Source organism: Branchiostoma lanceolatum, chromosome 2, assembly GCF_035083965.1.
Source record: "Branchiostoma lanceolatum isolate klBraLanc5 chromosome 2, klBraLanc5.hap2, whole genome shotgun sequence".
Taxonomy (NCBI): Eukaryota; Metazoa; Chordata; class Leptocardii; order Amphioxiformes; family Branchiostomatidae; genus Branchiostoma; species Branchiostoma lanceolatum.
Window position 1 is genome coordinate 7,205,395 of NC_089723.1, and position 22,547 is coordinate 7,227,941.

The window sequence follows — 22,547 nt, forward strand, 5'->3', positions numbered from 1 at the left end:
TACTACCAGAATTTTTTCGTGCATAATTCATTATTATTATTTATATTTGTCATTTATCATGTAGAAATTATACGTTTAGATGCTGTGATATACTATCCTGTAGATTACCATACGTAATGCTGATTGGTCAAAATATCTAAATCCCGTCCTCTGATTGGTTCTAAGCCTAGCACGTACTGGTAACATTTGGCCACTGCGTGCAAAGAGCCGGGAAAAAAATCATTTCGCAACATGGTAAGAGCTTATTTTCACGATTTAGAATAGAATTAAGACATTATAGATGCCCCGTTTGGTATCAAACGAAATTTTAACATCTGGTCGACGCTCTAGAAGTTATTTTGTTGTGCCGTGATCGAAATTTATAGCATAAACTGGTCACATATTGTATGTATGTATGGCCAGATGTGTAGCATGGCATGGCCAAGGGGGAGGGGGGCAGTGCACAAAAATTATTACATTCTGAAAAGATTTTGCTCACTGTTATAAGATTATAAACGTTTAGCAAATATACAAATGTAACTACCTCCTTTGTCAGTACTGGACAACCAGTACGGAAGTGGTCGTCAGAACAGGAGCTCCAGTACTGAGACTTTCTCAGTACTGGACTTCCTGTACTGGGCAGCTTCAGTACTGGGAACCCTCCTGTCAGGACGGGAAACCGAGTGCTGAGACTAACGTTATTTTCAGGGCTGCATCTCTTCGATGCTTTTTTTCCTACTTCAAAGCTATTGTTTGGATCATGGAAAACGTTTGAATGAAGAAAAAAATAGAATAAAATACAGTATCACATTCTGTTAGGTTTCAACGACGACAACATATCCCTGTGGCTTGTGCCTTTATCGGGAGAAAACGTACACTGAAATAATAATGTACTTTTTATTACCTACCAAAATCTATGTCCATAACCAAGGAACAAAACAGTACTACCTAACTATGTAACGTTACAAGCATACCCTGAACCATAGTCAACCGTAGTAAACTTAGAACTTTCACAGTAGATATCTTAGTAGATAACTTTTTCGATTCCCATGTATTTCCAAATTTAAACCTCCTTGGTATGTCCATGTACTTGATTGTCTGCAATTAGCCTTCGGGCATGAACTTGCAATAAAGTTATTATTATTAAGATGTACAGACAACTAAATCCAAAAATGTCCAGTCGGTCCAAACAATGGATCATCCCAGTACTAATAGAACGTGGGTACCGGACGCCCAGTTCCGAAATAATTTGAGGTCTTGGCTTCCAGTACTGAAGAGTCACTATGTACTGGTAAATCCAGTACGGAACCCGTTACATCCGTAAATCGGCACTCGGTTCTCCAGTGCTGAATGACCTCCGCACTGGGTAACCAGTACCGAAAGACTTTTGACCTAGCCGGAACGCAAATCCGTACTGGAACCCGAGTACCGAGAGAAGTTCAGCTCTGGAACCCGAGTACCGAAACAAATTCAGTTCTGGACGTCCAGTGCTGACAAAGCTTCGGTACTGGAATAAAGCCGTTCCGTACTGGAATTCTTGTACGGAACTTCCTTCCGTACTGGAGGCCGAGTATCGGCGTCATTTTCTCCACGGGTTCCGTACTGGGCGCCCAGTAAGGAGCCGGTTACATCTGTATATTTGCAAACGTTTAAGAGAGAAATGACTATGTTTTTATGAATATAAAGCAGGGCTCGAAATACTGGGTGCATGTGCACCCAGTGCACCCAATTTTGGAGCTGTGCACCTAATTTTTTTACTGTGGGTGCACTGGTGCACCCAAATATGTTCGTACAGTTTAATGTGTAAGGTATCACTGCACACTAGTAGACAGCATATTCTTGACATCTAAGTGTAAGAAAATAATAAAATCTTTGTTGTAGTACTTGTTTAAGATTTTGATGTTAGAATTTGAGTTAATTTCGATTTTGAAAGCTTCAAAACTGCGTGCCGAGATCGCGTGCCAAACGCGCATGAAGAGGAACAGTAAGGTTTGTCATTAGGTTTTGCTTACAATAGTTACATTCTACTTTATTTCATGTGGTGCACCCAAAATTTTTTTGGTGCACCCAATTTTTTAGGTTGGGTGCACCAGTGCACCTATTCCCGAAACTGAATTTCGAGCCCTGTAAAGGGTAGCACTTACCAGTATTTCCATGAATTTCTGCCTAACATCTTGTCAAAATTATGATTTTCATTATCATGCCAGTCTGGCCTGGCATAAAATTTATGTTCGACATGTGGTTCAATATGAAAATTATGATACTGATAAAAACATCGTGAAAGTATCTTTCCCCTCCTACCGCGAAATGAAACAAAACAAAAGATAATACATTTACAGTAATAAGGGATTTCTTGCTATTCACATATTTTTAAATGTTTGTTTGATCACACCAAGGAGGTTTAAAATTATATTGATTGATGTCTAAAATCTGACTAATAACTGGTTCTTACTATTTTCCATGAAAGATCCACAGAAACCCCTCGTGCTCCAAGGGCACACCCATCGATTCTTCGCAAGCATAACAATAGCAACAAGAGTTCCAAGACCTCATATCTCCATGAACAATTCTATTCATGCAAATGACTTACACATTTCCATAGTATATGCTTGGTCATAAACACCTTTATCTAACTTACACATGTTGCAATATTGACAGTCCTATAATTTTCCAATTAGATGAGATATGGTGTTTTGCATTAATTATGCAAATTAGGAATTTATTTGCATAATCGGTATCTGTTGATGATCCACTTTCCATAAACTACATACGTTACATATATTTGAGTCTGATAATGGAAAACATATGCAAATGTAGGTTTTCCTCATTAGCTATGCAAATTAAATACCAATTAGCATAATTTGCACTTCATTGTGTATATCGCTGTCTAAGCTAACTGCATACTAAATATCATGGAAATCGGTTGTTCCTTTGTTCAGTTATTCTCCTTAGAAGATTTTCACAAAAACGCCCCTGCAGTTCCAGAGGAAGCTGCTAGGGGGCCCAAACCTACACCACTTCTTTATAACATCACAGGCTATCTCCCACTTAAAAATCAAGACCACAGCACGTCCAGGTCAAAAGATACAAAAATTGAAGTTCTGCTGCAGTACCAAGGTCACATACCAGGGGGGCCAAAATCGACCTTGAACTTCGGCTTCACAACACCTGCCCACATACCAAATATCATCGTAATCCATCAAGAGGTTCCTGAGTTATACTGACTACAGTAGTGCGGAAACACAAACAGACAGACAAACACACACACAGACACACCCAAAACTATATCTCCATTTTTCATGGAGATAACAAACAAAAGAGTGTGAATGTCCAACGGTATACGTGTCCCCACACCCACACCCACAGCAACAAGAAAAACAAAGAATGGCGACCTCTCAGATTTTTTTCTGATCTTTCGGCCAAAGTTTGTCAATTTTTGTCAAAGAGGACGGCCTCTGTCTGAGTTCAGGCCGTCCAAAGCGAGATAAGGCTGTCATTTGACGGGAAGACGGCCCTCTGGCAGAAACGCTGCATCACCCCCATTTTACGTCCCTTCCTAAAGACAAATGCAGCTCCAACCAGGATGCCCTTCCCTTGATTCAAGCCGCTTACTGTTTGTTCCCACAGAAACCTCTCATGCGCCAAGGGCACATCCGTGCCACCACCCCCATTTTACGTCCCTTCCTAAAGACGAATGCAGCTCCAACCAGAATGCCCTTCCCCGGATTTGAACCGCTTACTATTAGCTTCCTCGTTTTCCATGTTTATTCCAACAGTAACCCCTCATGCTCCAAGGGCACACCCGTGCTATCACCTCCATTTTACTCCCCTTCCGAAAAATGAGTGCAGCTCCAACCAGAATGCCCTTCCCCGGATTCAAACCACTTACTGTTAACTTCCTCATTTACCTTATTTGATCCCACAGAAACCCCTCATGCTCCAAGGGCACACCCATGCCATTACACCCATTTTACGTCCCTTCCTAAAGACAAATCCAGCTCCAACCAGGATGCCCTTCCCTGGATTCAAACCCCTTACTGTACTGTTAACAGAGAGGTTAATGTTGGAACAAACATGGAAAATGAGCAAGTTAATAATTAACCTCTCATGCTCCAAGGGCACACCCGTTCCATTACACCCATTTTACGTTCCTTCCTAAGGAAAAATGCAGCTCCAACCAAGATGCCCTTCCCCGGGTTCAAACGGTTTAACCGCTCTCAGCTTCCTCACTTTCCATGTTTGTTGCAACAGAAACCTCTCATGCTCCAAGGGCACACCCGTGCCATTACACCCATTTTACGTCCCTTCTGAAAGACTAATGCAGCTCCAACCAGGATACCCTTCCCTGGATATCCTGGTTACTTGGTATACCAATCCAAACCGCTTACTTTCAACCCTAATTTTCCATGTTTGTTCCCACAGAAACCTCTTATGCTCCAAGGGCACACCCGTGCCATCACCCAGATCCGGTACAACAGGGAGGGCGACCTGCTGTTCTCCTGCGCCAAGGACACCAAGCCCTGCGTCTGGTACTCTCTCAACGGGGAGCGACTGGGCACCTACAACGGTCACAATGGCGCAGTGTGGGCGATGGACGTCGACTGGCAGACCACCAAGGTCCTCACCGCAGCGGCAGATAACTCCGCCAGGCTGTGGGACTGTGAGACAGGTACTGAGCACTAGTGCTGTGTACCTACATGTAAACCTGTGTTCAGGTCCAGGTCCGGATTTACATCCAGAGATTCAGGTTCAGGTGCGGACCTATAAGTCCGGACCTGAACCCATGGCATATGTGTGCTAATTTTTTTTTCTTCATGTTACATGTAAAATTGCATATTGGCATATATTTACAATTACATGCAATTTGGAAACTATATATGCAAAATCATGTACAGTCAGTAGTAAAGTAAACACAGAAGTTCTAGTCTCTACCAGACTAACCGTGCCGGCTATAGGGAGAACATTTGCCGGGGGACTTTGGCCATGGCGGGTTTCATTCACATATTTGACCCTCTCTCTGTAGCCAACTCCCTCCATACGATTGACTCTATTTTGCCAATTTCTACTATTTTCCCAGTGACCCGCGGAGGCTGGTTGAGCCTAAAAGTTCAGTTATAAGCACAAAAACAGGAGTGTTTTCATATTTTTCCAGAGCAAATTTCAGGATCTAGGGAAGGTTTAAGGTGGTTTAAAACAAAAAGGAAAGTATAGGTGAGAGATTTTTTTTTTTGAAATCCGGACAAGTTTCCCAACTTTTATTTTTTGAGGGACTTGAAACTAAACGTTTCTGATCTTTCTCCTTTTGCTCCAGGAAAACAACTGTTCCAGTGGGACACCAACAATGCTGTGAGAACGTGTGGGTTCTCCTACAGCGGAGACACGATCATGTTCTGTACAGACAGACAGATGGGGTACAACCCAACATTAGACATCTACGACATCAGGGCAGGAGAACAGCTAGGTGAGTACAGCATTACATCTTGTAGTTGTACAGTCAAAACTGCTGCAGAAGGCCACTTGGGATCAAGAGAATCTGGTCCATGTGACCAGGTGGTCACATTGACCAGGTGGTCCTTTTGTAGAAGAGGTGGTCACTTGTCCTTGTTATGGAAGTCACTTACTGTTATCGTTTTTGTCAAAAAGGCATTGCACAGTGTGGGTTCAATGTGATTATGTCAATGAGATATTAGTCAGACAGTACAGTAGTGGCAGTACTGTACATTAAGAAGGCTGCACTTTGCTCTGAGGAAATAAGAGTCAAAACTCAGTGTACATGTAAGTGACCACCTCTACAGAAAGACCACCTGGCTAATCTGACCACTTTTTGGTGGTCCCTTCGATGGACACAAGCATTGAGAATCCTGTCTACCTGTCTGCATTAACCAGATTTTACCGGTCCCCTGAGTGGTCTTCTTGGGCAGTTTGACTGTGTATTGTTATTGAAGTCAGGCCTCGAAATTAACCATGTCCCGTGTCCCGAGGACAGTAGAATTTGGGTTCGGGACAATTCAACTTACGTTTCGGGACTATTTCGGGACAATCAGAAAATTCTGAGTCAGTCCCCGTCATGGAGGAACTCGATTCAGCGGAAGATTTTGCGGTAAAGATGTTCCCATTTCCATTGGGAAATGTTTATCAAATAGTTCCATCCGTAGTCAACCTGTTAAGTTGTGCCTTAAAACACCAAAAAAGCAATAAAAACTCCCGCGATTTCGGCCATTTGGCGAAGAATAGAAATAAACACCGGCCATCTTGAAATTTTTAGCGAACTCTCGCTAAATCTCGCAATAACATGCGAGAACGACACAACGCCCTCTAACGAGAATTTGTGAAACTGCAGTTTCAAATGTCGATAGAGGGCCGATATTGCCCGATAATATGATAGATTAAATCCAGCATCGTGCTTTATTCTTTCTTGGGGCGAAATTAAGTACTTCTTTGTTATTTTTGCCATATTAGAAATTTTACCAAATTAGAAAAAGGTATTGATTTCTTAAAAACTTGTATATTGTATGTTGGAATTCTTCACTGTTTGAGGGCTTTTGTGTTTACTACTGACTGCATATAATTTTGCATGTATTATATTTTGCATGCAAAATGTTTGCCAACATGCAATTTTGTATGCAACTGAAAAAAAAAATATTTCTAACACACATATGCCATGGCTTGAGTTCAGGTTCAGACTTGAGTATAGGTTCTAAGCTGAACATGAACCTCTGGAACTTAATCCAGAACCCCCACTAAGTTCACATCTTTGGCCCTGGTTGGGACACTTCGGGACAATTTCGGGACAGTTGAAATCCTCTTTCGGGACGATTCAGGGACAATAGGGAAAAAAGTTAATTTCGAGGCCTGGAAGTGTAATAATTTTTGTCCAAAAGGGATGTTGCTGAGTTCAGTGTGGTTCATGAGATGTCTGTGAGATAACTACTATACTACATCAGTACATGAAGTACTTTGCTGTGAAGAAATATGAATACAATATTACAAAAACATGATGATGAAAACTGTGATCACCATTCCTTCTTGCAGCAAACAATGCTCCACTGCTGAGCATCCCCATCGATGGCCCCAAAGTCACATCAGCCGTCTGGGGAGGCCTGGACGAGTACATCATCACAGGGCACGAGAGCGGGGAGTTCAGTCAGTTCGATGTCAAGGTATGAACACGATGTACACACAGGTATTAGAAGCACACTGTTTACTGTTTGCACCATGACTTGTGCTGGGATCCCCCTGTTTGCCTGTAGCTAGGGGTGGATACCGGTTCGCTGGACCTGATTCGGACCTTTAGAACATCCAAGAACCGAGTCCAAAAACCTGAAAGCCAAAAACCTGAGTCCAAAAAAACCTGAACATGTACTAACAAAGTACAAATATGTTTTTCTATTTTGTTTGATAAAAAGTGTTTTGAGTCTCCCCTCTGACAAAAAAGGCATTTAAAATAAGTGCAACATTCAAATATCAAAGACTGGTTTATCTTGAAAGTCGTCTCACCAAGAAACTTTTATAGTTGTGCGTGTCAGTATGAATTCTCTATGCTTAATATCGGTTTAATAAAACAAAACTTTCAACTAGACAGGATCAGGTCCAGGTTCAGGTCCGGATCTGAACCTAAATCTCTGGACCTAAACTTGGACTTGGACCTTATTAAGCCAAACCGGTATCCACCCCTACCTGTAGCTCAACTAGTAGCAGCCTCACAGTTGAACTCCTGGTTCCAATTAGTTGGTGTCTGGGAGAACCCGGTTCAAATCCTAGAAGGTATCTTGGTTGAGGCTGCACTGCCTTTCGGAAGGAACGACCTATTTTATGAGTTACTAAGTGTAGAAAATGAAATTCTGACCAGGAATTCTGAGGCTGCATTGAAAACCAGATGATACTACATGTACAGTGTAGTATTAAACATGTTGACAGGCTGACACATCTAGTCACTATAAGTATTTACTCGCCTTTAAGACAGCCTTTATTTGTGGACTAATTGGGACAGTTACCAATTTGATTTTGTGAACTGAGATGTCATGTTCCGAAAATAATTTCAGGTTGGTAGAACATAAGATATTGGAGATTCTTTTTACACAATCAGTAAATCTCACCTGCTGACGTTTCAGTGTCTGTCAGACACCTTCTTCAGAGCTTCTGACTGGAGTACTGCTTCTCGTTACTAGCGGCAAGAAGCAATACTCCAAACTGAAGCTCCATTTATATATGGCTGATAATAACTGATTGTATTCTGTGTTTTTGTACAGTCTGGTGAGAGGGTACGGAACGTAAAAGTCCACACCAAGCAGATCAACGACATCCAGCTAAACAAGGACCGTACCATGTTCGTCAGCGCATCCAAGGACACCAACGCCATGGTCAGCAGGGGGGATTAGGGTATTCCAGTTTGGGCCAATAATACATGCATTCCTATAGGGAAGTTCACAGAAATAAGGTGTCATTATCTCAGGAGCCAAAGATTCTGACCAAGAAAACTTACCCTCAAACTCTAATCTATTCTGTAGACTGTCATCTATCAGAATTACGAGAACTTCTATATGGCTATTCTCCGGGGAAACACCCCTGAGCGAGAGCACTTGAGTCAGTCCATTTGCCTTAAAAGGGCCCGCTTGTGACCATCCCACTATCTCCCGGGGTCCAGAAGACAAAAAGATGGAGAAAGGTTGTTTTTGTCAACAAATCTACAAGTATGAAGTCTAACCTGTCATACCCACCCCAGAATTGCCAAGATTTCACCAAAAATCCCACCAAGAAAGGCTTTCAATGTTTTAATTCCCTCTTTAATTAATTCTGACCTCTCTCATCCTGGGGTCTAGGCGCCTGCGCTAATGCCCTGGTCCCACCAGCATATAGACTTCTACAACTTGTCTCTCCAAACTGCTTATCCATGGCCAGATGGTAGCTGGTACTGTAAATGCAGAAATGTTCACGGTGGTTTTATGTTCGTGGTTTTCTTTACCGCAAACTTAAAACCACAGCAAAAAGCAGTTCTATTGTGTGACTGTAGCCCCACTATTGTTTCAAGCGCGAAGTTAAAACCACCGCGAACACTCCATTTTCTCCCTACCACGAAATTAAATCCCCGCAAACATTTCTGCATGTACAGTGGTTTTCTTTATCGCAAACTTAAAACCACCGCAAAAAGCAGTTCCATTGTGTGACTGTAGTGCTACTATTGTTTCGAACTCCATTTTCTCCCTAACGCAAATAAATCCCCCGCGAACATTTCTGCATTAACAGTACATGGTGGAAGATGGCTTTCAGAAAAGTTAAAATGGAAATTGAAATGAAAAGGGAAAGAAAAATTGCATGCAAAGCCATCACTTCCAAAACATCCATGCAGTTAAGTATGAAAAAAGACACCTACAAATGAGGAGTTATGTATACATATATAGCTTCTCTCTTTGTTAGCCTTCCACAAATAACTGTCAGTACTAGATATCTATTGTCAGTATATACTCTGAGAAATACTTTGCCAAGCTTTATGTGGTTACATGTGTATCTTGTGCAGTTGATTCTTAAACCTGTTAAGTATTACTGACTTTTTTTTATGCTTTCTCTTTCTCAAAAGAAATTGTTTGTATGTATTTGACCCTGTTATTGTTTTTGTTCCTTAAGAAGGGCGACAGTGGTGAAAATTTGATTTGTGTATACCTTAGTGTTGTAAGAAAGTTTAGCATCATAGTATGTTTGTATTAATGTTTATTTGATGTTGTTTGTTTCTAGCTTTTTGATGCTGACTCTTTGGACCATCTAAAGACATACAAGACAGAGAGACCTGTTAACTCGGCCGCCATGTCACCTAGAATGGACCATGTGAGTTATAATCATGGTGTTAATATAGAATACAACACGGTGTATTCCGTATCACCCGAGGTACCGGCCCAACTGCGGATCGTATCGCGCAACGGCCAATGCGACCCGCGGTAGGGCTGGGGCCGAGGGTGATGTGGAATACACCATGTTGTATTTCATTGTAAATTATCACTTTGAAATTTTTTGTCTGGGAAAAATCGGATATGCATTGAAAACGACGTAGAACGGCCTAATCAGCTGTTCTAAGTCATTTGCAAGCGATTCCGAGCGGTTTGGCGAGAAAAACAGATGAAATTTTACCGGCAAAGGCCGTATTATGCTTCAAAACGTCGAAATAGGCCTTAAAACAGAGGTTTTGAGCGAAATTATCACTTTTATCAATTTTTTAAGTTGTATATGTCAATTGTCATACCCACCGGGAAAAAAAACATATTTCTATGCAGAATGCGCCAGAATTTGAGAGAGTTTTGTGTCCTCGAACAAAAAATTGTAACAACTTTGATTCCAGTCTCCAAATCCGGTATTCGAATTTTCGACAGCGGCGCAACTGGCGCACTCGAAATACATTCGAAATATTCTATGGAAGCCTGTGTGATACAAGTAGAACCTCATATGATACGGAAATTTACCACACAATACGGAACACCCGTATTGAATGTTTTCGCAGCCCAGGTTTGACAGAATACTTTATTAATAGTAAATTTAGACTGAGAACTGGAAAAGACTGAAGCAGTATATGCCAACAAACACTCTTTGAAAAACACAAGGATTTTGGTGAAGCAATGTTTTATGACTTGTGAATTAAGATATCAAGTTGTATTCTTGTTTGTATGGTGATACAGACAATTTTGTTACTTTTGTTTTGTGTTGAACAAAATAAGTAAAATTGTGCAACAAACTTGTTTCAGTGCTTTGCGCAAAGATGCTTAAAAGGGTTTGTAAAGAATAGCAAAAAAAAAAACACTTGTGGAACAAAATTCTAGAAAAAATACAAGAAAGTATTTTATAAAAGTAAGTGTTAAAAGTACAAAGTACTTGAAATATGCTTAAGTACTTTTGAAAATTTTACTTAATACTTTCACATCTTTTTTTTCTTTTTGAAATATCTTTCATTTTGATCTTAGTAAAGCAATAAAAGACTGCGAAGAAGCATGTGCATAAAGTTGTTAGAAATAGATTTGTTACTGTTTTTTTACTGTTTTGTTGACTGAAAGAAGTACATTACTGTAATTCACTTTATCTTCACGGTAGCAAAATTTCACGGTGTAAGGAAAATGGACATTTTCACTGAACTTTAACTTCACAGTGGCAGCAAGTGATTTACAGAACGGATGTGTGAAGGAATCATTAAGTTTTTTTCACGGTGATGATAAGTTCACGGTACAGAGGTGGCTGTGAAAACAGTGAACACAAAGTTACAGTGAAAGAAACAAGAATTACAGTATACTAGATCTGAAAGATTGACGTAAGGCGTTGCCATCTTTCCCCAGGTTGTTTTGGGCGGAGGTCAGGAGGCTATGCAGGTGACCACCACATCCACTCGTATCGGCAAGTTCGACGCACGATTCTTCCATCTCATCTTCGAGGAAGAGTTTGGCAGGGTCAAGGGTCACTTTGGACCAATCAACAGTGTGGCATTCCACCCTGATGGCAGAAGGTAAGGATTCATTGTTGCAACATTGTTTAGGTTTGGACTCAAGTCCAAGGTTTAGGTTCAGGTTCAGACTTGAACCAATAGAATATGTGTGCTACGAATATCTTTTTTCCTGTTTCATGTAAAATTGCATATTGGCATATATTTGACATGCAATTTGGAAACTATAATATGCGGAATTATATACAGTCAGTAATTAATGCAGAAGTCCAGTTATAAACAAAAAACAGCAATGTTTTCATATTTTCCAGTTCAAATTTCACGATCTAAGGAAGCTTTAAGATGGTTTAAAAAAGTCCGGACTTATTTCCAGATGTTTAGGTTTTTTTGGACTTGAACCTAAAGGTTAGGAACAGGTCCGGAACAGGCCCGGGGTTTAGGTACGCACCACTATGCATGTCCCATGTTTCTTACAGATGTATACTGACCAATTCTTTGCACTTATTTCCTACAGCTACAGTTCTGGTGGAGAGGATGGCTATGTCCGAGTACACTACTTCGATCCGCAGTATTTCGAGTTTGAGTTCGAGTTTTAGAAAAGTCCTTTTATGTTCTAATCACAAAATCAGCACATTTCAAATTACATGATTATAAGACTTCTTGACATTTATTGATATGTATTCTGTGTATTAAGTGCTACATAAAACAGGCTACATCATTTTAGGGGGGGATGGTTCAAACAAAAATCATTATAAATAGATGCACACATTTAACACATTTGTAAGATCTGTGCTTGTTGAAATGTGAAGCTATTCGTTAAGTTGTCTAAAGGAAAAAGTTTTTTTCTCAGTGGCAAAGAAACAAAAATTTTAGCAAACGCAACAGTGTTCAAAGAAAGTTATCTTCTCAATTGTACCTGAAGGCAGATATTGTGTCTATGTATACATGTATACATGTCCTTGGAGATACAGAATCATGTTACAAGTGCAAAGAACATTTGAATAAATGTGGGAGGGGCTTAGTTCGTGGTGTCCCGTCATTTCATTGTTGAGATTGGTATATTCTAACTAAGATACTTTATTCTAGCCAACAAAAAAACAGATGACAAAGTAGAAAGCCCGACAAAAACGCCTAAAAAGACGTCAAAAACCAGCCGAAACCCATGCTCTGCTTGGAGAGTAACTTTATTCACTCCTTTTGCTATACAGTATATTATAACATTTGATGTCTTCATTTACATAGTGTGACAGGTCCAATAAGGAAATACATTTTTAGAACTTTGAAACCGATGTTTTAAGCATATGTTTAGTATGACAGTCACAACATCACTCTATCCTGTATAGAAATCTGTGAAGTGGTGTAAATCACTTTAATATAGCGGTAGGAAAATAAAGTGGTTGGGGGAAAGTGGAGTAGGTCATGGCATTAATTTTAACAGTGGGAACAAACATTACTGTCTCAAATATTACTGATCAAATATTAGCGATGATGAAATTTTACCTGTTGACTATTGACCGTTAAAATTTAGATCAGCTAAAATTAGGTTATAGTTAACAAATCAAGAATTACAGTACTTAGCCTAAGTACCATCCTCTGTAGTAACCACTGGCTCATTCTTTTTGCTTGCTAACCACGGAACAAATTGAAAGAATGAGCCAGCAGCAAACTAATGAGGATGTTACCCAGGCTAAGCATATACCTGGCCTCATACAAGTATTCCACCCCTGGTGTTTCTTTAGAAGACAATTACTGTAAAGGCAGAAATGTTCGCGGGAATTTGATTTCGCGGTAGGGAGAAAATGGGGTGTTTGTGGTGGTTTTGAGTGAACATTCAAAACAATGGTATGCGCTAGTCACACAATGGAACGGATTTTCGTGGTGATTTTAAGTTCGTGGTAAAAATTTCACCGCGAAGACCGCAAACTTAACACCGCGAACGTTTCTGCATTTACAGTATGTTGATGAATACTAGCAGCCATACCCACAAGATAAATGAAAGTACGTACTTTGTCTAGTGGCTTATCATACTTGACAGCTTCTGAAATGACTTTCCTCTCACCACAGTGCATATAAATGTACTTAAACAGGGACAGGGGGCGTCACTATCTCAAGCCTATATGTAACTGTCTTGTCACATGGCATTCAACTTCATCAGTCATATCACACAAGAACTCCGAGACGAGATCTGACCCACTGGGTTGAAGAAGAAGCAGTGTATGTCTCAAGAACTCCCAAAAAGTAGCAACCTTCTTTGTTGTTTGTAACAATTAAAACGTCTTGAAAAGCATAGAAGCTGTTGTTTTGTCACTACAGCAAAACTATTGAAGAGCAAGAATAGTGTATTTTCGAAATAGCAGGAAAAACGTGATTTTAAGGAAATATCAACTTTGCTATAAATAGCCATTCTGCAGCATGTATTAGTTGTTATCTCCATGAAAAATGGAGATATGGTTTTGGGTGTGTGTGTATGTTTGTGTTTCCTGATGTTGTAGTCAGCATCACTCAAGAACCTCTAGATGGATTGTAATGATATTTGGTTTGTGTTGGGAAGACAAAAGTCAAGGTCGATTTTGGGCCCCCTGGTATGTGACCTTGGTACTGCAGCATAGGTTCCGCTTTTTGTTCAGGACTTGCATGCAAAGGAATTAATCTGTTAGGACACATCTTACCCAAAATAAAGACATCAATAGAGCAGCAGGTTATATAAGAATACAAACTTTCTATTCACATCTCTGGTAAACTGGTAATTTTTATAATCCTGATCTTGGATCTTAATCAGTTGGAAGACAAAACAGATTTGAAAATCCAAAGCAACAGTTAAATACTGGATACTACTGATGACTGAGCCCCAGTTGCAGATGTTGTTCACCTCTCTTGTTTGTATTGCATACTCGGTAAACCGCATCAAGGCGTAACACACCAGGTTTGTACTGAAGAGTACAAGCTGCATATCCGGACAGATTTTATATTATCCACACACACCGGGAAGGACCCCTACTCTTTTCGATAAGTGTGGAGGGTTCTTTAACGTGCTTGAGGTGTGGCTCTCCTCAAACATGGGACCTCCATTTAACGTCCTATCGTTGGACGCCCTAACCGAAGCTAGTTACTCATTTTCACCTAAAGTGAAAGTGCCTTTCCCAATGGCACAACGTCAACAGGACAAATCAGGGAACCCCGGATTCGAACACGGTATCTCTGGGCCCTGGGACCAAACACCCTGCCACTACGCCACCGCGACGCCACTCTTTGTAGTTAACATGAAATTCTATCAATAGAAGGGTCACAAGTGTAGGCTGAGGTATCGTCAGCATACATATCTGCTGTGGCCTGCATTATGGCAAGTGGCAGGTCGTTTGTGTAAATCGTGAAGAGAATGGGTCCCAAACTGCTCCCTGGAGAAACCCCGTATAAAAAGAAGAGTTTGTCCATTGATGTGTACACATTGCTCCCTGCAACATATGCCACTGCCTGTGATTAATGTACATAATGGATGGATGTTTGTTATGTTGTCAAAGTCACTGTATGTATTGTTATATCTGTTGTTGATAAAACGTCCAGGAAGACTTAGGGCACACCACAAATGGGTTTTCTTCAATAAAGTCATGTCAAGTCAGTTTTTTACTTCCCTTTGCCCCGCGAGCTCCGAAATAACGCCAGCTGGCCAAGTTCTAAACGGTCTTGCAATAAACACGTTTCACATGCCACAAATATGAAATGATCGACTGCCATGCAATATCGCAAGAGGAAATTTATGATTTAAGGGAAACAAAATTATGTCCGGTCACAAAAATGCGTCTTTCATAGAAAAGGCAATGAATTGACGGTCACAAATTTCGTTAACACTCCTGAAAAGCACAGACTTTTCCCTTTCATGGGTAATGAAGTTGGTGTCATTGCATTTATACGGTGCCTTTGTGAAACGGTTGGATGTCTGTCCTTTAGAAATATCGCGAAGTGAAAGCAACAGTAATTATTTTTGTTAACGACGCATATAACATTCGAAGTAAAGATACCTCAATTACTGTAAATGCAGAAATGTTCGCCGGGATTTAATTTCGCAGTAGGGAGATCTAGAAAACGGAGTGTTCGCAGTTGTTTTGGGTTCGCGTTTGAACAATAGTAGCGCTACAGCCACACAATGGAATGGCTTTTCGCGGTGGTTTTAAGTTCGCGTTAAAGAGTTCACCGCGGAAACCGCGAACATAAAACCGCCGCGAAAATGTCTGCATTTACAGTATGAGAAGGGAGCCATGAAACTGAGGAAGGGCAACGATGACGCCATTCCAGTCCAACGCACGACCTTGGTTGTCTTTGAGCTGTTACTGGCGCGAACTCAATTTGTACGGACAAACTACTCCTGACAAGTTATCAAACACTCTGCCTTTGATCCCTTTAAGCAAGGAGACTCCTTGCTTTACACCGCCATTCCGCTAGGGCTGCAACCTCGCTGCGATCGCACTGCGTCCTAGCGATTTGATAGAGCTCCTGAAGGCAACCAAAGCAATATTAGGGCCCAAAATATGGAAATAAAAAGATGCTGAAATCGTTATGGTAGTGACATTTACTTACACTATTTTAGTATTTAGCACATTTGCGTAATAATTTGAGCATTTTAAAACCGTGCAAAAACGTTCCTTAGTTTCGCGAGCCTACAAAAACCCTGGCGACAATTTTCAGTGAGTTCTCATATTACAACGACGTCGTATTTTGCATGATGGACGTCGCTATACATTGTGATAGTGTTGTTTGAACTAATCATATATGAAAATCCTAATATTGCTTGGGTGTCCTTTAGCAAATTTCATTGATAGAAATTATCTTTTTACGTTTTGTATGTCTTTTCAGTCATACTTTTTTTTGCATGATATTCCAATGATGAAATCATGGGTGACACAGGTTGCAGCGAGATCGCATCGCGATCGCCGTCTAGTGGAATGAGGCCAGAAAAGTCGCCCCCTCTTGGCACCTTAATCTAATTGTATGAGTGAATGGAGGTGGCATGTCTTGCTAGAGCCTGATAACGGCACCAAGTTACAAAAGTTTGTTTTTTTAGTAAAAATGGTTTTATCTCACGTACTGCGTCAGTGTGTAGGCGTTTTGTGGCCGTGTAGCGGCCTATCCAGTCATGACACGCGCAAGGGCAGGACATTTGTTACAACAGTTGACAAGTTTTAAAAGCCATGAAATGAAAATGGACGTTTTTACCGCGGCCCAACCAAAAGGTTAACATCGGTAAAGTGCAGAATCATTTTGTCTGCTAATGAAAGACACGGCGCCCGCGTTACAAACTTGCCATGTGGACTTGTCAGAAAGACATTGGCAAGAACTGTGACGTTGATTTCGTTTAGATAAAACACATGCCATGGTTGAGGTCAGCAGGAAATGACGTCTCGACAATGACGTCTCGTTGAGACCTATGCAAAAGAGACACGACTTGCAACACTGGGAAGATAAATCTTTCGGACTCTTTCTCGACGGTCTTTCAGTATTACTCTTGACACCGAACGGAGTACAAGCTGCTTTTAAAAGACCACTGCGAAGAACAGACTTGGGCGGAATCCTAAGGAACGAATCTGCGGCACGGAATGACGAGACTACCTTTCCTGTTGATGACAACACTTGCAGTTCTGAAGAGTAATGCCGCTTTGGAGGTTGGTTACATAGAATCTGTGAAAGCGATAGAATACTAGCCTGAGTGTCATACTTATTAGTCTACGGGGGCTCCCAAACTATTTCCCTTACTTGCGGTTCGTGAGGGGGGGGGGGATATGTGAGACCCGGTAACTAACTAGGATGACAGAATACACGGAAAATGGAAAATGTTGAGAAAAGCCCAGATTTCGAGCTTTAGCTATGTTGTATGTACCTCATTGTTCGGTATCTATCTATCTCTATCTCTCTTTCTCTCTTTCTCTCTCTCTTTGTCTCTGTGGGTGGATCGTGTTCAGCACCAGGTGTGTGTAATGGTGTGTGTGTGTGTGTGTGCGCGCGAGCGCGTGTGTGTATGTGTATGCGTGTGTGTGTGTGTATGTGTATGTGTGTGTGTGTGTGTGTGTGTGTGTGTGTGTATGTATGTATGTGTGTGTGTCTGTGTGTGTGTGTGGATGTGTGTGTCTGTGCGTGTGTTTGTGTGTGTGTGTGTGTGTGTGTGTGTGTCTGTGTGTCTGTGTGTATCTGTGTGTGTGTGTCTGCATGGCCCTCCCTTTGCAATTACTTTCTTGAAGTAGAAATTTTTACTGAAATAGCCTTTGATATTGATCAGGATCAGCTAATACTGTATTGCACCCCATCACTACAGCTATGTTCGAGCGACCAGGACTGTATCCACGCCAATGGGTACGGCAGCTGTTGCGCACCCCGCGTTAGCCTGTTCTCACCCGTCCCGCAGTGCAAACCAGCGACAGAAGGTGGCAAGGTGTGCTTCCTGGAAAGCAACAAGTGAGTCAAACGGTTTCAGAGATATCTTGACAAATATAACAAAAGCCATGATCCTGTTAGAGATGTAAAACTATGAATATATGTAGCATTTTTCTACTCTTCAAGCAGAAATTTGGCTCCGACTAGTTTTGGACGTTTTTAGGTGTTTTTGTAGGGCTTGCTATTTTGTCCCGTTTTTCTCGTTGTTGTGCTTGGCGACATAAAGAAAACGTGATAAAATAGAAAGCCCGACAAAAACGCCTAAAACGTTCAAAACTAACCGGAGCCTAACCTCTGCTTGGAGAGTAGCCTTTTTCCAACGAAGCATATTCATTTTGATACTCGTTCATGACTTATATAATTATTTGACATCGTTTTCACAAATTAGATAAATCGTTCGTTGATACGACTAGAATTTGCACATGGATTATATAACTAAGTCTTTATTTATTAACTATTATTTATGTATAATTTATTTAAGATTATGTAACATTTATGACCTTTGAATATAAATCTTCATATTTAGTCAAAATTAGACCTAACCTGGCTATTGTTTCCAATTCGAGGACTGCATAACATAATATGATTAACAGCAAAACATTATATTCTCTGACACAAAATGTGTTATGTTTCACAAGTTAAAGGCAACCAAAGCAACACTAGGGCGAAAAAAATGGAAATTGAAAAATGCTGAAATCTTTACATTTACAAACACTGTTTAGCACATATGCATAATAACTTCATACTTTGGGCATTTCAAAACCGCGTAAAAATGCGCCGTACGATGATCCCATTAGTTTTGCGAGCCTACAAAAACTCCGGCAATGATTTTTGGTGAGATCTCACATCACAACGACGTCATATTTTTGCATCATAGACGTCGCTATACATTGTGATTGTGCTGTTTGAACTAATCATGTATAGAGATTACTAAATAAATTGTGGCCCTAATATTGAATGAATGAAAGACCTTTATTGTGCATTCATGCCCCGAGGGGCTAGGTACAGGTCATCTAACTTAACACATTGAACATACAAGGACATATTGAATACAACAATACAAGCTGTAAACATATAGAGAAGACAAACGTGTTATTTAACTAAGCTAGTCCAGTAGAGTCGACTTCTTCTCGCTTCTTTATACATGTGTAGATGTACGAACAGACAATATTTCTTATACAAGGATTATCCAGGCGTAATAAGAAAATGAATTTGTCTGTTGCATTAAGATGTTCGAAATGTGGGAATTTTTCTTTAATAAGGTTTAAAAAAGTACACGTCTTTCGCTATCGTATAATTTACAATCTAGGACGAAATGTTGCCTTTAACAAGAATCCGGTGTTTTTCGTTCCTCCAGCATGCCGTACCCGATGAATCGACCGGGCCCGTTCTTCATCTGCCCCTGCGCCAGCGGGCTGGAGTGCCGCCGTGTGGGCCATCCCGTGCTCGGCAGGTGCGGGCCGCAGACAAACTAGAGATGCAAGTTTCACTCCTAGAGCAAGCGCTACGAGGGTGATCAAAAACTGCTAGGTCTCACCCCGAAGGCGCGCCAACTCAAATTTTAGGGCACAATTATACAGCATGCAACCTGTTATCAATATCCAACAAATTTCACATTTTTGTGGTCACTACTTCGCAGGTATTTGCTATCGACCCCTCCGACTTTTAAATCTTAATTTGTCGTTAGTCTGATTTCATTTTGTATCATTTCTTGATATTTTATTATTGATTTGTTGTATACTAATTGATGTGTTTTTGTATTAATGTGTTCCATTATTTGCTTCTTTTGAAGTGTATTGGAAATTGCTTATTTATGTAGTTTTCTTTATAGTTGTATTTCATTATTATTATTATTATTTGTTAGTTAGTTTATAAGAGGAGGGCTTAGAAAACCCTCACGGGTTTTCTCCCTCCTCCTGTGCCATTGTTATATTTTGTATATCTATTTGCCTCTGCTTTCTTTATTTCAATTGTGCGAACCAACAAACATACAAAACAAAACAAACAAACAAACAGGTACTTCGTATCATTAGGTGAAAGAAGGAAAAACATGGACAACTGAGCTGCGACCTGAGGTGTGTGGGACAACCTAATCTACCGAAAGTTAGATACCCACTCCTTTCTAGTTGAAATACAAAGGAATTCCTCATAAAACAATGTCTTCGTAGATTTTATGACATGGGGAAGACGACCCACACCGCTCTGATCACATGCGCACAGTTTACCCTTGTTTTTTCCTCGCCACTTACTTACTGATTTTTAAAAGGACGTCAACTAAAACGAAATTTGACAACAGTGATTTGAAATCTGGTGGATATTGATAAAAGGCCTCGTACTATATGATTGTACCCAAAAATTATAGTTGTGCACCTTATTTCTCGTTGAGACCGACAACTTTTTGATCACCCCTCGTACAAGATCTAAAGCACGGAATAAGGACGCGCGTTCCTCTGTATATGTATTCAACATAGATTTAGTTCCATATATATCATCTTCCGGACTGTTTTGTGTGAAAGATATTTACAGCTCACAGTATAGATTATTACAGTAGGAAAACACCGTTATGCAATTCTATCAGACAGAACTCCGCAAACCCGATGCAAATATTAATATTTTGTTGTCAAATTTCTTGCGTAGACTATATGAACATCATAGTATATATCATGGATACGTCAGTGTCGTCATAGAAACACTGTTAAATTTGGTATATTTCAAATGCTTTTACAAATACCATTACACGTTTAGTAGCCAGGCCGGCTAAATAAACATCATATATCGTGCTCACTCTTTGTTTAATGTGATTCATGGTAAGTTATGAGAATAGCAGTGTTGATCAGTGAAAGAACTGTTAGCAGATTTCTTACGTATATGTCACAGTAGAGATTTGAATCTAGTTGAATCTGGAACCCTACTGGTAGAGATTGAAATTCCAGTCTCTACTAGAAATATTCCAGATTCTACTAATAGAGATTGGAATTCTACTAGGAGGGATTGGAATTCTACTACTGAATTGGGATCTGAATATTGGAATCATTCCAATCTCTACTAGGATAATTCAGTAGAGACTGGACTTCCAATCTCTACTAGAAGGATTCCAGATTCTACTAGTAGAGATTGGAATTCTACTAGGAGGGGTTGGAATTCTACTACTGAATTGAGATCTGAATATTGGAATTATTCCAATCTCTAGTAGGAGAATTCAGTAGAGACTGGAATTCCAATCTCTACTAGGGATTGGAATTCTACTACTGAATTGGGCTCTGAATATTGGAATTCCAATCTCTACTAAGAGGATTCGAATTCAGTAGAGGCTGAAATTCCGAACCTCTACTATTACGATTCCAGATTCTACTAGATTTCAATCTCTATTGTGACATTTAACGTTACACGCTACTTGCGCAATACAGCTATAGCCTCTACCAGGCTCCAGCGGCGGCTGGAAAGAGTAGAACTTGACCAAATAGACAGATAACATGCCATAGGAGGTAGCAAGCCTAGGCGTACGGTTTGCCTCCTCAAGAGCCTGGTAGAGGCTACAACACAGCTTCGGTGGACTTTCTTGTGGCATCTGAGAGCATTTCGTCAGTCTATCTTTATCCATGGCATACCTGATACGTACGCCAGTAAGCTCGTAACTACTGTTATATGTCCATCCTTTTAGCTGGTATACGAGGGGACCTAAATACATTCGCGGTCAGTGCCTTTTAGAAGAGTTAACTAGGCCAATACTGAAGTATGCCATAGAATACATTATATCATATGTCTTTTGATACATTATATCATATGTCTTATCAAAAGACAACTTAATCTGATATTTGTTTGATTAGCGCATTGCCGCCATTGCTTCATCAGAGTAACTCGTTAGAACGTTCTGAAGGGATTAAGACCTGCTAACTTAAGTGCTCTCAAATCTTAAATTGTCTAATAAGAGAAGCAGTTTTAGTCAGGTGCAATGATAATTGATGATAATACATTGTAGTTGATAATAAAGACCTTCATTTCTCCTATCAGTCCTATAGGGCCATGTGTATGTCATGATAAAGAAAAGCTTACGAGCAGATATATACATTATATATAAGTACGGCTGAATAAGACATTTTTGCTACAATTTTGACGCGAAGTTTCAGAAAAGACGCCAAAAATGTCTTCTCTGTGATTCAAGAATTCACTAGGAAAACTTTCTTTATCTATCTATTCATTTATTTATTTATTTATTTATGTATCTATGAATCTTTAGGGCGGACTGAGTAACTGACTTTCAAGGGAGCCCTTACAAAAATATCGTAACAAATCTGGATACAAGAAGGATAACCTAACATAGAATGAATGAATGATGTATGAATATTAAAGGCCCACTATGTAGGATTTTGGCGCACAAATTGAAAATATTCTTGTGAACAAATCTTAATGTTAATGGCAGGTACTGACATGTACAACCCCTTTTCAGCATATTTTCTTCATTATTTCGTCTATTTTTGGTATTTGTGAACTGTACAAAAACAAAACAAAAACTCCCGGACACCACCTCAATAGTAGATAAACAACAGCATCCCAGTGCACTGGAGGACCCCCATGGTGGTCTAATCACTTAGGCACACGTTAGACTGCCAGATGCCATGAAGCTCTTCTTCTTTGGAAACACTCATATCTTTTTATAAGAGGGTAGAATACAACTATTAATTTATTCTAGAGAGTCTACTTTGAAGGGTATCAATAAAGTGTGGTTATTTTCCCT

At 40.2% G+C, this 22,547-nt stretch overlaps 2 protein-coding genes across 2 annotated transcripts; both read left to right on the forward strand.

The window, feature by feature from the left end:
• Positions 1-162: 162 nt before the first annotated feature.
• Positions 163-12,413, forward strand: LOC136427308 (eukaryotic translation initiation factor 3 subunit I-like). Its single transcript, XM_066416122.1, has 8 exons — positions 163-234; positions 4,402-4,648; positions 5,291-5,440; positions 7,012-7,139; positions 8,229-8,339; positions 9,709-9,798; positions 11,289-11,455; positions 11,907-12,413. The coding sequence occupies exons 1-8, from the start codon at positions 232-234 to the stop codon at positions 11,986-11,988; spliced, it is 978 nt and encodes a 325-aa protein (XP_066272219.1). The 5' UTR covers positions 163-231; the 3' UTR covers positions 11,989-12,413.
• A 4,400-nt stretch (positions 12,414-16,813) lies between these two features.
• On the forward strand, positions 16,814-19,415 carry LOC136426707 (dickkopf-related protein 3-like). Its single transcript, XM_066415458.1, has 3 exons — positions 16,814-17,046; positions 17,694-17,833; positions 19,170-19,415. Exons 1-3 carry the CDS (start codon positions 16,981-16,983, stop codon positions 19,285-19,287), a joined length of 324 nt encoding a protein of 107 aa, XP_066271555.1. The 5' UTR covers positions 16,814-16,980; the 3' UTR covers positions 19,288-19,415.
• Positions 19,416-22,547: the final 3,132 nt, after the last annotated feature.